General features: G+C 52.9%; 1 protein-coding gene across 2 annotated transcripts in view; it reads left to right on the top strand.

Annotated features, from left to right (window-relative positions):
- The first annotated feature begins 315 nt into the window (after positions 1–315).
- The window catches only part of LOC134350222 (basal cell adhesion molecule-like), a 42,377-nt gene continuing 24,215 nt past the window's right edge, over positions 316–18,477 (top strand). The window contains exons 1-4 of one of the 2 annotated variants that reach the window (XM_063055224.1): positions 316–505; positions 14,616–14,743; positions 16,687–16,903; positions 17,973–18,043. In XM_063055224.1, the coding sequence (XP_062911294.1) occupies positions 460–505; positions 14,616–14,743; positions 16,687–16,903; positions 17,973–18,043 (462 nt within the window). In that variant the 5' untranslated portion in view covers positions 316–459. Of the gene's footprint in view, positions 506–2,678; positions 2,779–14,615; positions 14,744–16,686; positions 16,904–17,972; positions 18,044–18,477 lie in introns of those variants that run through there. The other variant, XM_063055225.1, reaches the window with a different exon arrangement.

The following is an 18,477-nucleotide window of genomic DNA, read 5'->3' as shown; positions in this document are numbered from 1 at the left end:
CCTTCACCCCTTTTTTCTCTCCCCACTCCTTTCTCCCTCTCCCCAACTCTCCCATCTCCCTTCTCTCTCCCCACCCTCCCTCTCCCCCACCTCCTTCGCTCTTCCCACTCTTCTCTCCCACCGTCTTCGCTTTCTCCCCACCCTTCCTCCTCTCCCTCTCTCCGTCCCCCTTCGCTTTCGTCCCGCCCTCCTCCCCCCTCCCACCCCACCCGCCGGGGCGGGGATTACAGTTGCAGACGGTGTCCGCTGTATCTCTAACTAGGGGCTCGGGGCTGCATCTGCCGCCTGTCGTGTGATGTGGGCGCGTAAGGAATACACGCCCCCCAGTTGCTGGGCTCCTTTGATGTGGAGGCGGAGGGTGCACTTTCGGGTCCTCCCCTTCTCTCGGCCGAGGGCTGGCACTTGCGAACGTCACGGCGAGCGGGCAGTGCGGCCGAGGCGGCGGAACTTGCGGGCGCGATGGCTCTGCTGACGGACATGCTCCTGCTGCTATCGGCGGCCGCAGGTAAGGGAGGGCAAAGTCCTCTCTCCTCAACCCCCCACCCAGGCAACACCCCTCACCCCACGCAGGCTAGGAGCGCGGACAACACTGCTAAAGTTGCAAGTTTAGCGGCGGTCTGGGCAGGTGTTCGGAGCCCGCACTTCATTAAATTTTCGTCACTGCTGCGGTTCCCACACCGTCTACCTCCGTCCGTCCGTCCGTCCCTCCGCTCTCTCCCTCGCTATATCCCACATTCCTTCTTTCTCCCTTTCTCATTTTCTCTAACTCTTCGTTCTCTCCCCCTCTTTCTTTCACTGCCGCTTTCCTTCTCTCCTCTCCCCTCGCTCCCTCCCCTCCTTCATTCCCTCTTCCCCTCTCGCTCCACCGTCCCTTTCTCTCTTTCCTCTCACTCCCGCAGGATCGCACTCCCGAGGGAATGCCAGCCAGTTCTCTCACCGCAGCAGACATCAATAACACCCAAACTTCTGGTGCGTCTTACTCCCCACTCCCCGCGCCAGCATTCATCTTTCTCTCTCTCTCTCACTCACTCACACACACACTCTCTCTCTCTTCTCTCTCTCTCTCTCTCTTTCTCTCTCTCACACACACACACACACACAAAAGACACTGCTTTCTCTCAAACTGCTAGGCTCCCTATTTAAACCGTAGGTACCTTTACATCGAGATGACCATCTCTCTTTCTCGTTCACCACTTTCTCTCTTTCCTTACATTCTCCTCTTCCTTTTCTTCTGAACCCTCCCAATCACTCCCTCGTCTCCATCCGCATTCAATCCTTTTCTCTCCTCCGATTTCCCCTCCTTTACCGTCTCTCTGGTTCCAGTTTTCTCATTCTCTCCACTGTACTCCCTCCCTTTCCACTCTCACTGTCCACCTGACCCCACCCCGCCCCGTCCCCGCCAGCTTTCTCTCTCCTCACGCTGTCCTACCCCCTCTATCTTCCACCTATAATCTCTGTGTGGGGAGTGTTGGTTTACTCTACGGAGAGTAGAACATTAACCCCATGCTGAGTGACCATTAACTGTCTCTCACTCTCGCTGCTGCCTGACTCGCAGTGTGTTTCTCGTTTCTGTATCCTCTCTTCTGTCCCTACCTAAATCTCTACCTTCACACCTCTCCTATAACTGCCCAACTCCTCCTGCCCCCTCCCACTGCTCTTGCCAGTCTTCTCTCACTCTACATTCTGCGATCTCTTCGCTGGACGCAATCCAGATATTCCATTTAATTCATTAAAGTTCGTGCTCCTGCAGAAATTCTTGCTGTCTCATTCTCCTTGCGTCTACCACCCCTTCCACCCCTCACACTCACTTTTCCTCTCCTTTCCTCTCTTGTTTTGTCCCTCCAGCTCCACTCCAGTGCCCCTACCCTACCCTGCGGTATCAATTATCTCTAATACCCCTGCCGCCTCTCAATTTGCCTACACTTCTGCACCTGTCTGCTCCTTTGTCTTTCTCTCTCTCTCTCTCCCTTCCCCTTTCTCTCCCCTCTCCTTTCTTTCACCCTGTCCATCACTTTCATTCCGCTCTCTATCCCTCTTCTCTCTCATTCCAACTCTCTCCTCCCTCTCTTCATCCTTCTCTTTCTCTCATACGCACACACACGCGCGTTCTCTTCCACCATTGTTTGCAGACCGTCTCCCTGAGTTGACAGCTACCCAGCTGTTGCGTGAGGCTAGTGCAGGGGGATTGGTTATGACGGGGAGGGGTGAGTGTGGGGGAGAGGTTGGCGCTGGAAGGGTGAAAGGTCTGTTACATTCCCGAGACGAGTTGTGAGACTCAGCTCCCTGTGGGGACTGGGCAGGTTTGCCAAGAGTGGGATTCCGCACATTCCTGGGATAAGACTCTCCGCGCAAGAGATAGGACACAGGCCAGGAGGGTGGGGGAGGGTGGGAGGCTGGAGTGACTGTGTCGACTGTTGTTCCGTGTGAGCGGGAAGCTTTGTTCCAGAGGCGGTGATGATTAATCGAAGTGCGAGGTGCAGGGTTTCATCAAATGCTCAACATGTTACCACAGCTCTGCATTCCCCAAGCACAAGCCTGTTATTAAACACACCTCCTCTCCTAACGGCGCCCCTCCTCCCTGGGATTTGCAGGTGACGTGCGGGTGGGGGATGGGTGAGGGGGTGAACGGACAAACAGTAATTACACAGGGCGATGGGACACTCTCAAAGGTTCCCCTGCCCGGACGGAAGAGCAGTCTACTCAGGAAGACAGCGGAGGAGAGGGGTGGGGCGGTTTTGTGAGCTTGCTGTCTGTATATTGCTGTTGTAAAGGGTACAGGTGAGTCACACCTGGAGCAGAGGGAGAAGTCTTTATTTCAGAAAAGGCAGACGGGGGTTGGCCCAGCACAGATTCACCTACTACTAGCCAGGAGTCCAGAAAAAGTGGTCACCTGAAAATGAGGTGCACACAGATTACTCATTGTGGTACAGTACCGGTGGTAACAGGTCTGACACAAAAACACCAGGGTTCTGTACCAGAGGGGACAGCTCTATCACTGGCATTCGGTATCAGTGCGGACAGGTCAATCACAGTAAAACACCAGGGCTCAGTACTGTTGGCGATGGTGCAGTCACACTAAACCATGATGTTCAGTACCATTAGCGCTGAGTCTGTCTCAGTAACACTGAGGTACAGTGCCGGTGGGACAGGTCAGTCACTGTAAAACTGAAGTACCGTGCCTGCGGGACGGGTCTGTCACTGTAACACTGAGGTGCAGTGCCGGTGGAACGGGTCTGTCTTTGTAACATTGAGATACAATGCCAGTGGGACAAGTCTGTCTCTGTAACTCTGAGGTACAGTTTCGGTGGGATGGGTCTGTCTATGTAACACTGAGGTACAGTGCCGGTAGGACAGGTCTGTCACTATAACACTGAGGCACAGTGCTGGTGGGACGGGCCTGTTACTGTAACACTGAGGCACAGTGCTGGTGGGACGGGCCTGTTACTGTAACACTGAGGCACAGTGCTGGTGGGACGGGCCTGTTACTGTAACACTGAGGCACAGTGCTGGTGGGACGGGCCTGTTACTGTAACACTGAGGCACAGTGCTGGTGGGACGGGCCTGTTACTGTAACACTGAGGCACAGTGCTGGTGGGACGGGCCTGTTACTGTAACACTGAGGCACAGTGCTGGTGGGACGGGCCTGTTACTGTAACACTGAGGCACAGTGCTGGTGGGACGGGCCTGTTACTGTAACACTGAGGCACAGTGCTGGTGGGACGGGCCTGTTACTGTAACACTGAGGCACAGTGCTGGTGGGACGGGCCTGTTACTGTAACACTGAGGCACAGTGCCGGTGGGCAGGTCTGTCTCTGTAACATTGAGATACAGTACCGGTGGGACAGATCTGTCACTGTAACACTGAGGAACAGTGCCGGGGGGATGGGTCTGTCTTTTTAACACTGAAGTACAGTGATGGTGGGACGCGTCTGTCACTATAACACTGAGGTACAGTGCCTGTGGGATGGGTCTGTCTCATTTACACTGACATACAGTGCCGATGGGACAAGTCTGTCTCTGTAACACTGAGGTACAGTGCCGATGGGACAAGTCTGTCTCTGTAACACTGAGGTACAGTGACGGTGGGACGGGTCTGACTCTGTAACACTGAGGTACAGTGCCTGTGGGACGGGTCTGTCTCAGTAACACTGAGGTACAGTGCCTGTGGGACGGGTCTGTCTCTGTAACACTGAGGTACAGTGACGGTGGGACGGGTCTATCTCTGTTACACTGAGGTACAGTGACGGTGGGACGAGTCTGTCACTATAACACTGAGGCACAGTGATGGTGGGACGCGTCTGTCACTGTAACACTGAGGTACAGTGCCTGTGGGACGAGTCTGTCACTGTAACACTGAGGTATAGTGCCTGTGGGATGAGTCTGTCACTGTAACACTGAGGTACAGTGCCTGTGGGACGGGTCTGTCTCAGTAACACCAACATACAGTGCCGGTGGGACGGGTCTGTCTCTGTAACACTGAGGTACAGTGCCTGTGGGACGAGTCTGTCTCTGTAACACTGAGGTACAGTGCCTGTGGGACGAGTCTGTCACTATAACACTGAGATACAGTGACGGGGGGACAGGTCTATCTCTGTAACACTGAGGTACAGTGACGGTGGGACGGGTCTGTCTCTGTAACCCTGAGGTACAGTGACGGTGGGATGAGTCTGTCACTGTAACACTGAGGTACATTCCCGGTGGGATGGGTCTGTCACTGTAACACTGAGGTACAGTGCCGGTGGGATGAGTCTGTCACTGTAACACTGAGGTACAGTGCCAGTGACAGGTCTGACGTACAGTGCCGGTGGGACGGGTCTGTCTATGTAACACTGAGGTACAGTGCCAGTGGGATGGGGCTGTCTATGTAAGACTGAGGCACAGTGCTGGTGGGACGAGTCTGTCACTATAACACTGAGGTACAGTGCCAGTGGGATGGGGCTGTCTATGTAACACTGAGGTACAGTGCTGGTGAGATGGGTCTGTCACTGTAACACTGAGGTACAGTGCCGATGGGATGGGTCTGTCACTGTAACACTGAGGTACAGTGCCAGTGGGATGGGTCTGTCACTGTAACACTGAGGTACAGTGACGGTGGGATGGGTCTGTCACTGTAACACTGAGGTACAGTGCCGATGGGATGGGTCTGTCACTGTAACGCTGAGGTGCAGTGACGGTGGGATGGGTCTGTCACTGTAACACTGAGGTACAGTGCCAGTGGGATGGGTCTGTCACTGTAACACTGAGGTACAGTGCCGATGGGATGGGTCTGTCACTGTAACACTGAGGTACAGTGCCGATGGGATGGGTCTGTCACTGTAACACTGAGGTACAGTGCCGATGGGATGGGTCTGTCACTGTAACACTGAGGTACAGTGCCCGTGGGATGGGTCTGTCACTGTAACACTGAGGTACAGTGACGGTGGGATGGGTCTGTCACTGTAACACTGAGGTACAGTGCCGATGGGATGGGTCTGTCACTGTAACACTGAGGTACAGTGCCCGTGGGATGGGTCTGTCACTGTAACACTGAGGTACAGTGACGGTGGGATGGGTCTGTCACTGTAACACTGAGGTACAGTGCCGATGGGATGGGTCTGTCACTGTAACACTGAGGTACAGTGCCCGTGGGATGGGTCTGTCACTGTAACACTGAGGTACAGTGACGGTGGGATGGGTCTGTCACTGTAACACTGAGGTACAGTGCCGATGGGATGGGTCTGTCACTGTAACACTGAGGTACAGTGCCCGTGGGATGGGTCTGTCACTGTAACACTGAGGTACAGTGCCCGTGGGATGGGTCTGTCACTGTAACACTGAGATACAGTGCTGGTGGGACAGGTTTGTCTCTGTAACACTGAGGTTCTGTGCCGGTGGGACGGGTCTGTTGTTCAAAACTGCGATGCGGTCTAGTGAAGACTGGTTTGACAATGTATAACACCAGTGTTGAGTCATTATTCAGGAAAGGAAATTCAATGTCATTTATTTTGAAAGTACTTTTATATAAAAGTGAAAATGTATTGCTGATGATTTATAAGGTTTAGGTTTGACTGCACTTGAAGTATTATGAGCAGTTTTGGTTCCTTTATCTAAGAAAGGATCTGCCTGCCTTGGAGACGTTCCAGAAAAGGTTCATGAGAATGGTTCCAGGAATTAAATAACTAATGTTTGAGGAGTGTTTGACGGTCCTGTGCCTGTACTCAGTGTAGAAGACTGAGGGGGATCTCATTGAAACTTTTCAAATATTGAAAGGCCTTGATTGATTGGATGGGATGTGTTGTGCATTGTGAAAGTCTAGGATCAGATGCACAGCCTCAGAAAAGTGGGGCAATTCTTTAGAAACAGATGAGGAAGAATTTTGATAGGTTCTTGGTTAGGAAGGCTGTCGACATTTATGAGGAGTAGGCTGCAGAATGGGGTTGAGAGAGAAAATCAATCAGACATGATGGAATGGCAGAGCAGACTTGATGGGCTGAATTGCCTAATTCTGCTCCAATGTCTGGTGGTATAGTACCAGTGGAGATGTGTCTGTTGCTCTTCAATTCCAGGGTACTGTACCGGTGGGGATGAGTCTGTCACTGTATAACGTCTGGGTACAGTACTGGTGAGCATGTGTCTGTCACTGTATAACACCAGGGTACAGTACTAGTGTGGATATTTCTGTCACTGTATAACACCAGGGTACAGTACGAGTGGGGATATTTCTGTCACTGTATAACACCTGGGTACAGTACTAGTGGGGATATTTCTGTCACTGTATAACACCAGGGTACAGTACGAGTGGGGATATTTCTGTCACTCTATAACACCTGGGTACAGTACTAGTGGGGATGTTTCTGTCACTGTATTACATTAAAGTACATTATGGTAGGAACAATCGTGTCACTGTTACTGCAATGGGAAGATGTGGAAAAACAGGGTGTGGACAGGTGTTTTTTGCACAACCTGTGTTGTGGACTGCGTTGTGTGGACAAGAGTTTTAGTGGACATATGTTACAGACAGGAGTTGTGAATAGATGTTGTGGACAGGAGTTGTTATTTTTAGGTACTATTTTGGACAGGCCTGTTCTCCTTTTCTCATGAAGTGAGGGACTGAGATGAAGGTTCAGCAACTGAGTCCTGGGAAAATGTTCAGATGAACTGTCTATTTACCTTCCCAGATGCTGACTGCCCCTTTGAGTTTCTTGCCTAAAGCTCCAAGGATGGCGGCTTGACTGTGTGGAGAGAGTGGGGAGACTGGTGATCAGCTTTGTGGAGGTTAGATTTAGAGTGGATATCATTACAAAAACAGGGCTCGGGGGCCGGGGGGAGGGTGTTGTAGGAGCGTTTTCCCTCAGCTGGGTGTCCAGGGGTTCTGGTCTCAGAACAAGGGGTTGGCCATTCAGGATGGAGAGGTGGCAGAGAATCTCTGGAATATCCTCTCCCGGAGGCTCAGTGTATCTGAGAGAGAATGCTGGACATGAGGAAATGGAGGGGGTCTGGGTTAATGTATGGAGGTGGGGCTGAGGGAGATCAGCCAGAGCTTCACTGAATGGGAGAGCAGTGACTTGAGGGACCGAACCCTTTCATGCTCTTCTACATTTATGCAAAAGGTCACTTGGTTCCCAAAATCTAAAAATATCGAGATGCTGCCATCTATATATAACCTCTGATCTGGCCAAATACCTCTCCAGAAATATCAGCCAGTCACATATAGTCCTGATGGGAATTCAGCAGAATGTGGGAATGAGGGACTCGCTCCTACAGGGAGGGAGGAGACAGACTGTAGGTGGACGCTGGCTGCATATGCACAGAGGAACGACCATTGCCCATGTATGCAGCCGCTCCCCGTATCTTGGAGCGTCAGTGACAGATCATGGCCTGACAGTAACCCTGTACCTCTCTCTATCCCTAATCCCATATAATACTCTATGACACCTTCTGCCATTACACCCCTCCCTCTCCCTAAAATACTCTTTGCCCCTATACCTTTATGGTAACTGTCCCCTCCAACTAAACCCCTCCCTGTCTCTGTGACCTCTACCATTATTTGTGCTCCTGCTCCTACACCCCTCCTTGTCTCTGTAACCCTACCATCCCCTGTGCCCCTCCCTGTCTCTGTAATCCATACAGTCCCCGACTCTTCCAATCTCTATGACCTCTACTGTCCCCTATACCCCTCCCTGTCTTTGTAACCCCCTCCAGCCTCTACACCCCTCACTATTTCTGTAACCCCCTCGCTGTCCCTGTAACCACTACTGTCCCTTACACTCCTCCCCATCCCCGTAGCCCGTACTGTCCCCTACACCCTATCCCATACCTGTAACCCCTACCATCTCTACACCTCTCTCCCCATCTTTGTAATCCCCTCCAGGCTCTCCACCCCTCCCCATCTCTGTGACCTCCTTCGGCACCACCTCTTCCTCCATTTCCAACCTGTCAGCCATTCTCCAATTTTTGTTGACTTGCTTGCCCCCCGAGCTCTGCGATTCCCTCTCTAATCCTCTCTGCTACCCAGCTAAACAGTTGTTTGCCAGTCACTGAACTCACAGGGACAGTTTTTCAAGCTCCCTCGTTGACTTTCCCTGTGCAGGTGAAGGGTCTCAGCCTGAAATGTCGACTGTTTATTACTCTCCATAGATGCTGCCTAACCTGCTGAGTTTCTGTACCATTTTGTGTGTATTGCTCTGGATTTCTCAAACCTTGATGACTTGAGATGATTTTCTGATGTGAACTAGGCCTTGACCCCAATCCCACTCTCAAGCCTCTGTGAATCAGGCCTTGTCCCAATCTAACCCCAGGCCTTGTCCCAATCTAACACCAGGCCTCTGTGAATCAGGCCTTGTCCCATTCTAACCCCAGGCCTTGTCCCAATCTAACACCAGGCCTCTGTGAATCAGGCCTTGCCCCAAATTCATACCAGGCCACTGTGAACCAGGCCTTGTCCCAAACCCAACTACAGTCCACTTTGAATGAGGCCTTGTTCCAAACCATAATGAGGAGAGAGGGATGAAGAAGGTTGGAAGGGAATAAGAGGTATGCAGCAACAGGGAATGAAGTGTCGCAGGTGTGATGCAGGGCTATGAGAGGACTCTCAGTCAGTGGTCCCTTCCCCCTGTCACCTGGCCTATTCTAAATCCTCTCGACCCACCTCCCACCCCCTTGCTCCCTTCCCCTACCCCTACCCCTACCCCCTTTCCCCAAAGGTAGTAGATGCAAGGTATTATGCCGGGTGGTTGGGGATCAGTGATCTGTCCTGGGACCACTGCTCTTTGTGAGGAAGTGGAAGGGTGGGTTAGTAAGTTTGCAGATGACACAAAGGAGGAGGATTAGGCACTTTGTGAGAGGGAAGAGTTAGAGTTTTTTTGTAATTGAAAGTTTGAGACCACTCATGGGTTGAAAGGAAACACACCAGCTGTTCTATTTAAACGTAAACAACAGGAATTCTGCAGATGCTGGAAAATCAAGCAACACACATCAAAGTTGCTGGTGAACGCAGCAGGCCAGCCAGCATCTATAGGAAGAGGCGCAGTCGACGTTTCAGGCCGAGACCCTTCGTCAGGACTAACTGAAGGAAGAGTGAGTAAGGGATTTGAAAGCTGGAGGGGGAGGGGGAGATGCAAAATGATAGGAGAAGACAGGAGGGGGAGGGATGGAGCCGAGAGCTGGACAGGTGATAGGCAGAAGGGGATACGAGAGGATCATGGGACCGGAGGTCCGGGAAGAAAGACAAGGGGGGGGGTGACCCAGAGGATGGGCAAGAGGTATATTCAGAGGGACAGAGGGAGAAAAAGGAGAGTGAGAGAAAGAATGTGTGCATAAAAAAGAGTAACAGATGGGGTACGAGGGGGAGGTGGGGCCTAGCGGAAGTTAGAGAAGTCAATGTTCATGCCATCAGGTTGGAGGCTACCCATACGGAATATAAGGTGTTGTTCCTCCAACCTGAGTGTGGCTTCATCTTTACAGTAGAGGAGGCCGTGGATAGACATGTCAGAATGGGAATGGGATGTGGAATTAAAATGTGTGGCCACTGGGAGATCCTGCTTTCTCTGGCGGACAGAGCGTAGATGTTCAGCAAAGCGGTCTCCCAGTCTGCGTCGGGTCTCACCAATATATAAAAGGCCACATCGGGAGCACCGGACGCAGTATATCACCCCAGTCGACTCACAGGTGAAGTGATGCCTCACCTGGAAGGACAGTTTGGGGCCCTGAATGGTGGTAAGGGAGGAAGTGTAAGGGCATGTGTAGCACTTGTTCCACTTACACGGATAAGTGCCAGGAGGGAGATCAGTGGGGAGGGATGGGGGGGACGAATGGACAAGGGAGTTGTGTAGGGAGCGATCCCTGCGGAATGCAGAGAGAGGGGGGAGGGAAAGATATGCTTAGTGGTGGGATCCCGTTGGAGGTGGCGGAAGTTACGGAGAATAATATGTTGGACCCGGAGGCTGGTGGGGTGGTAGGTGAGGACCAGGGGAACCCTATTCCTAGTGGGGTGGTGGGAGGATGGAGTGAGAGCAGATGTACGTGAAATGGGGGAGATGCGTTTAAGAGCAGAGTTGATAGTGGAGGAAGGGAAGCCCCTTTCTTTAAAAAATGAAGACATCTCCCTCGTCCTAGAATGAAAAGCCTCATCCTGAGAGCAGATGCGGCGGAGACGGAGGAATTGCGAGAAGGGGATGGCGTTTTTGCAAGAGACAGGGTGAGAAGAGGAATAGTCCAGATAGCTGTGAGAGTCAGTAGGCTTATAGTAGACATCAGTGGATAAGCTGTCTCCAGAGACAGAGACAGAAAGATCTAGAAAGGGGAGGGAGGTGTCGGAAATGGACCAGGTAAACTTGAGGGCAGGGTGAAAGTTGGAGGCAAAGTTAATAAAGTCAACGAGTTCTGCATGCGTGCAGGAAGCAGCGCCAATGCAGTCGTCGATGTAGCGAAGGAAAAGTGGGGGACAGATACCAGAATAGGCACGGAACATAGATTGTTCCACAAACCCAACAAAAAGGCAGGCATAGCTAGGACCCATACGGGTGCCCATAGCTACACCTTTAGTTTGGAGGAAATGGGAGGAGCAAAAGGAGAAATTATTAAGAGTAAGGACTAATTCCGCTAGACGGAGCGGAGTGGTGGTAGAGGGGAACTGATTAGGTCTGGAATCCAAAAAGAAGCGTAGAGCTTTGAGACCTTCCTGATGGGGGATGGAAGTATATAGGGACTGGACATCCATGGTGAAAATAAAGCGGTGGGGGCCAGGGAACTTAAAATCATCGAAAAGTTCCAGCTGTTCTATGTTCCTTTGCCTCTCTCCTCCCACCTCCCCTAACTGACCCTTTCCCCTTCTTTCTCCTACCTCCAAGCACTTCCCTCCCATCCCCCACTGAAAAGAGGAGGGCACATATTGATATAGACAAGGAGGAGGTTTGAGGGGGACCTGAGGGGTGAATTTTCCCGAACAGAGAAGGGCTGATACGTGAGGCAGCTGGTTAATCAGATGCACTCACTGTGTTTTGGATAGAATTAGGCAGAGGTACAGAGGGAGAAGTGTCATCATTCTGACTGTCTCTGATGACTTGCCATGATTTATCAGTGAGCTAGAGCACAGCATCAGCAGTACAGACGAGGAAATCTGCAGATGCCGGAAATTCAAGCAACACACACAAAAAGTGCTGGTGAACGCAGCAGGCCAGGCAGCATCTATAGCAAGAGGTACAGTCGACGTTTCGGGCCGAGACGTTGACTGTACCCCTTCCTATAGATGCTGCCTGGCCTGCTGTGTTCACCAGCATTTTTTGTGTGTGCATCAGCAGTACAGTCTCCGTGTGGCTGGTCGCTCCTCATGCTCCTGCCCAGCCTGTGCCCCCCTTCACCGCCTCTCCCTCGTCACTCCCCATACCTCTGCCTCAATGAACCGCCCCTCAATGCTCCACCCGACTCACCAGTCCTGCCCCCCCATGGTGAACCCTCTGCACTGTTCCTCTCACAACACGGTAGGGCAAGTCTCGCCAGGTGGGTCGGACTCTTCACATTCCTCAGAGTGAGCTGCTGTGGTGAGCCATGTGTTGGAGTGGATGTTCTGCCCACAGTAACCACTGTTATTGTAACTACTGTGTAACCCGACTCCTCTGCAGGTTTGTCATCAGCTGAGCAGTGGGCCGGGACCCTGCGGGGCTGGGGGTGGGGGTGGTGGTTTTTGGTGGGGATTATGGAACAGGACGCGAGCACCTGCTCTCTCTCTCTCTCTGTACAAATATTGTCTCCGCTCGCAGCTGGCTGCTTCCCTTCAACTCTCAGTGGCTGTTCATGGTCACTGCTCGCAGCTCGTTCTGGATACAAGACAACTTTCAGCTCCCCGTGTTCCGTCGCCAGGCCGCCGTGAGTGGCAGAGGCCGCCAGCAGGGTGGAGAAAAGCTCGGCTGACTCCCGGAGCCAGGGCTGTGGCGCACGGAGCGAGCGAGGGGGCCACCGTGTTTATACAGTTTATCCCAGTTTCATTACAATTCCACACGGACAGCTGAGCAGCACAGACACAGCCGGATCTCCACCCCCTCAGGCAGTGCTGCCAGATCCCCGGCAATGGCAGAGGGAACATCCACACCATCTCTCCGAGAGCTCAGCTCTTTGGGGCCCCCTCTGCACTATTAAAGACCCCTTGTCTTTGTGATAATTTCCCAAAGACCTCCTCTCTCCACTCCTTTCTCTTAGAGACCCCCTGGCACTGAGACAGACTCCAAACCACCTCCCAGTGACCTCTTGCCTAGTGATCCCCTCTCTCAGTAACCAGCCCTGCCCCCATCCCTGTGATCCTCTCTCCGTAACCCACTCATCTCCTCCAAGTGACTCCCTTCTCCCAATGCCCCTCTCCTCCTCCCAGTGAGCCGCTCTGCCCCTCTCCCAGTAACACTCCAGCCCCTCCTTGCAATGATCCCTCTACCAGTGACCCCTCTCCCAGAGAACCCATCTTCACCTCTTTGAGTGATCTCCTCTCCAAGTAACTCCCTCTCAAATTGACTCCACTCCTGGTAACCCTCTCCCAGTTACCCCTCCTCCCCTCTCTCCCTTCTCACACTGACCCCCTCTTCCAGAGAATTCCCTTTCCCCGTCCCAGAAACCCCTTTTCTAGTGAACCCCTCTCCCCATCTCTCTGATACATAGTCACAGTTTGACTCACCCTCTATCTCTGTCTCTGTCTCTGTCTCATCCTCTAACAGCCTCACTCAAACCCAGACACACACACACATATACATAGACACCCACAGTTATTGTACAATAGGGTCTGTCTGCCTGCTGTATCAGACTCAAAGAGTAGGGTTAGCTTGCAGATATAGCAGGTAATGTGGTCAAGGGGACATTCTGTGTCTTGTCTTGTCTTGTCCCAACTGCACCAACCACCGCCACTGGGCTATAAACGTGCAGGAGCAATGTGTGGTACACAACACACTGCCTCGGCTTAGGCTCGAACTCGTGACCTTCAGATCACTAGTCCAACGCCTTAACCACTTGGCCACGCGCCACACAATCGTTCTTTAATTGGAACGCATACAACCTACAGACTTTGGAGTATTTTAATACATTTTTCAGACTGTCGTTGAGACCGGACAAGGAACGTTGGGTTCCCAGTAGGTTTGTGAGGCAGGACAGATACAGTTTTGAAGTACGTTTTCAAACTGGGTGACACTGGACCGGGAACGCTGGGTTCCCATTAGATTTTTTGGCAGGATGGGCACAGTTTTGATGTACAGTACGTTTTCAGACAGTGGGTGAGACTGGACCGGGAACGCTGGGTTCCCATTTTGTGAGGCAGGATGGACACTGTGCAGAGGAGAGTCGGATTATGAGATAACAGCGCTGGCATTCTGCTGGAGTTCGGCAGGTTGGCTCGATAGTGGAGTTTGGAAGAACAACTGGACACTTCATGGAAACAGAAGAGCACAATATTACACGGCCATTTGGCCCCTCAAGCCCTGCTATGCCACTCCCCATGACTGCAGCTGCTCTCCCTCAGCCTTTCCTCCCTTAAATAACCCCATTCCCTCAAAGTGTAGAATTCTCTCTCGGAGCCACCCTCGGCCCTACCTACCTGCACTAATCTTGTCCCCTCGACTCCCTCAGAGTGTAGGTGTCTCTCTGGTACGCTGAGCTTCTGGGGGAGGTAGTTCCCGAGATTCACCGACTCACTGGGTGAAGAGATTAGGTATCCTGTGTGACCTGAATTATCTCATTCTGAGACTGGGGCCCCTGGGCCTGATCTCTCTGGCGGGGGCGCAACACCTTCCCTACAACCCCCTGTGGTTGTCAGAGCAGGACAGGCTTGATTTATCTGCCCCTCTGTGTCCTCAGCCCAATGCCTTTTCACTGCTGAAAGTCTGTACCATGATGGAGGAAGGGTTGTTTAGTGGTGGCTGGGGCTCTGATAGAGTGGACTGCTTTGTCCAGAGTGATGCTGCGTTCCTCAAGGGTTGTAGCTGCCGTCACCCAGGGAAGCGGGGATTGTCCGATTACCCTCTTGATGCTGGAATGGCCTCAGGGTGTCAGGGTGTGAGTCACGCTCTGTATTTGTGTGTGTGTGTACGTGTGTGTGTACGTGCGTGAAGGGAACAGGCCTGTGGAGGGGTCGTATCTGCTAACGGTGCCCTCTTCCCCACCAGCTGCCCTGGGATCTGTGGAGGTCTCTCTCCCGGAACAGGTGAACGCGGAGGTGATGCACAGCGTGACCATCCCCTGTACGCACACCATCACCGGTTCCCACGGCAACATCATGGTGGAGTGGTTTATGGTGAGTAGGGCTATTCAGTCTGGGAATGGAAGGGTGGGGGGTAGACAGCTAGACAGCCAGAGGGAGGCAGAAACACCCCTTTGCCCATGGCTGTCTGAAGAACTGTTTCCTCCAGGAGTAAGTGGGGTGATCACAAGGGGTGGAGGTGGGGGGGGGGCGCGAGGGTGAGTGGAGAGGTTCACACCCAAGGGTACAGTCCCAACTACGCAGGCCCACAGACAACTGAACACCAGCACCTCCCACTGACCACTGGGCCCAAACCTCCTCAAGAAATTACTGACCACAACACCCTCCTTGAGATTCCACCCCTCACCACCAAGGGGGAACGGGTTGTGTCCACAGATTTTCTGAGTATTTCTGCCCTCTCTGTGCTGTTGTACCAGCAACTCCTGCATAACCCAGTGGAACCCTCACCCAGTACTCTTCCTCTACCCCTCAGTCATCCCCTTTGCCCGTCCCATTCTCTGTAACCCCTCCTTCCCCAGGGTCCCTCCTGTCTCTGTGACTCCTCTCCCTCCCCTACACTGTTCCCGGTCTCTGTGAACCCTCTCCCTCCCCACACCCCGCTCGTCTCTGTGACTCCTCTCCCTCCCCTACACCCCTCCCTGTCTCTGTGAACCCTCTCCCTCCCCCACAATGCTTGTCTATATAAATACTCTCCCTCCCCTGCACCCCTCCCACCTCTGTGACTCCTCTCCCTCCCCTACACCCCTCCCTGTGAACCCTCTCCCTCCCCCACACTGCTTGTTTATATAAATCCTCTCCCTCCCCTGCAGCCCTCCTGCCTCTGTGACTCCTGTCCCTCCCCTACACCCCGCCCAGTCTCTGTGAACCCTCTCCCTCCCCCACACTGCTTGTCTATATAAATCCTCTCCCTCCCCTGCACCCCTCCCTATGAACCCTCTCCCTCCCCCACACTGCTTGTTTATATAAATCCCCTCCCTCCCCAGCAGCCCTCCTGCCTCTGTGACTCCTCTCCCTCCCCTACACCCCTCTTTGTCTCTTGTGAACCCTCTCCCTCTCCCACACTGCTCCCTGTCTCTATAAATGTTCTCCCTCCCATTCACCCCTCCCCATCTCTGTGACCCCTCTCCTTCCCCTCTCTAACTCCTCTCCCTCCCCTACACTGCTCCCTGTCTCTGTGACTCCTCTCCCTCCCCTACACCCCTCCGTCTCTGTGAATCCTCTCCCTCCCCCACACTGCTTGTCTATATAAATACTCTCCCTCCCCTGCACCCCTCCCACCTCTGTGACTCCTCTCCCTCCCCTACACCCCTCCCTGTCTCTGTGAACCCTCTCCCTCCCCCACACTGCTTGTCTATATAAATCCTCTCCCTCCCCTGCAGCCCTCCTGCCTCTGTGACTCCTGTCCCTCCCCTACACCCCGCCCTGTCTCTGTGAACCCTCTCCCTCCCCCACACTGCTTGTCTATATAAATCCTCTCCCTCCCCTGCACCCCTCTTTCTCTCTTGTGAACCCTCTCCCTCTCCCACACTGCTCCCTGTCTCTATAAATGTTCTCCCTTCCATACACCCCTCCTCATCTCCGTGACCCCTCTCCCTCCCCTCTCTGACTCCTCTCCTTCTCCTACACTGCTCCCTGTCTCTATGAATCCTCTCCCTCCCCTCAACCCCTCTCTGGTTCTGTGTCCGCTCTCCCTCCCCTGCACACCTCCTGATTTGTGAACCATCTCCCTCCCCGTCTCTATGAATCCGCTCCTTCCCCAACACCCCCCTCAAAACTGAAACCCTTCTGTCTCACCTACACCCTCCCCGTCCCTATGAATCCTGTCCTTCCCCTACACCCCTATTTGATTTTCTCTTTCAACTGCAGCTGCAATAGAGGGTCTGTGACTTCAGCTTCTTGGGGCCCATGCTTCATGTGTGAGCACTGTGGGTGACTGAGCTCACAGATTCTGTCTCTCCCCATTCTCCCATCTACAGCTGAACAAGAACAGCAATCGGGAGCGTATTGCCTACAAGGACCAGACGAGCAGCATAGTGGATCCCAACACAGAACTCACGGACAGGGTATCGGTGGATGCAGACTACAGCCTGACCATCAGCCCTGTTCAGTTGCAGGATGAACGATCGTTCCTCTGTCAGGTCATCGCTGGGGCCGCAGGCAGTCATGAGGGCAAGACTGACCTGAAGGTGTACGGTGAGGGGATTTTGTCCTGCAGAGGTGTGGAGTCTAGGGAACAGACGGAGTGTCCAATTTCCCTAACGACTCTTTCCCATTCACTCCCACTGTCCACATTCCCTATTGGACCCCACCTCTTCCCATTCACTCCAATCGTCCACACTCCCTATTGGACCCCACCCTTTCCCATTCACTCCCACCTTTCACATTCCTAATGGGACCCCATCCCTTCCCATTCACTCCAACCGTTCACACTCCCAATGGAACCCCATCCCTTCCCATTTACTCCCACCATCCACATCCCCAATGACACTCCACTCCTTCCCATTCACTCCCAAGGGAATCCATCCTTTTCCATTCACTCTCACTGTTCACACTCTCAATGGGATCCCATCCCTTCCCATTTGCTCCCACCATCCACACTCCCAATGACACCCCACTCCTTCCCATTCACTTCCAATGGGACCCACCCTTTCCCATTCACTCCCACTGTTCACACTCCCAATGGGACTCATTCCTTCCCATTCACTCCAACCGTTCACACTCCTAATGAGACCTACCCCTTTTCATTCACTCCCATTGGATACCAGCCCTGCCCATTCGCTCACACTGTCTGTAGCCCCAAAAGGACAGTATGTTGGGGGACCCTCTGAGCTACATATATGAGCATGGGGTGGGTTTCCAGAAATTAATTCTACCAGGGTTACTTTATGGTGAATGGCAAAAGGCTTGGAAGGATAGGTGATTGGAATGGTGGTGTTCCGGAGAGTGTGGACTTCAGTGGAGGGATGTGATCCATCATGGATTGGGAGTGTGGGAGGGTAGGGTGGGGAGTGAGAGACAGTGGGAAGGTCTGTTTGGGGAACAGTGGAAGGATTTGTGAGGTTGGGCTGGTGATAGGGAGGAGACTGGAAGTCTGTGGGTGTGGGTGTGAGGTGAGGAGTGGAAGTCAGTGGGAGGAGTTTGGGGTGCCAATCCTAGATTGGTGAGTTGGGGGTCCTGCCTGTGTTGGAATCAGTGACATTTCTGGGCTGAGTTTATCTGGCTGTTCACTCACTTGTCACCCCCTTTCCCCGTTTCTCTGCAGATTCCCCGGAACGGCCGGAGGTGACAGCAAACCCTGCCATCTTGTCAGTGATGGCACCTCTCCTGTCAGAGGTAGGGCAAGGCATCAGGTCAGGGGTCAAATGGGAAAGGATGGTGTGGGAGAGGGACATCAGCTGGGGACAGTGAGGGAGGGGCAGAAACAGGAACGGGAGGTAAAGAGACAGAAGAAAGGGGGCCTATTCTGATTGGCATCCAGTTACTAGTGGTGTTTCACAGGAGCTGTTGTTGTAACCATTTCTTTTCATGTTCTATGTTAACGATCTGGATGATGGAATTGACGGCTTTGTGACCAAATTTGCAGACAATGCAAAAATAGGTTAACGTACTGTATGAGGAGCATTTGATGACTCTGAGCCTGTACTCACTTGAGTTTAGAAGAATGAGGGGATGGGGAATCTTCGAAACCTATTGAATATTGAAAGGCCTAGATAGAGTGGATGTGGAGAGGATATTTTGTATTGTGAGGGACTCTAGGACCAGAGGGC

This window comes from Mobula hypostoma, chromosome 8 (assembly GCF_963921235.1).
Source record: "Mobula hypostoma chromosome 8, sMobHyp1.1, whole genome shotgun sequence".
Taxonomy (NCBI): Eukaryota; Metazoa; Chordata; class Chondrichthyes; order Myliobatiformes; family Myliobatidae; genus Mobula; species Mobula hypostoma.
Note: the sequence above shows the minus strand (reverse complement) of the source record. Positions and strands in the feature narration are given on the sequence as shown.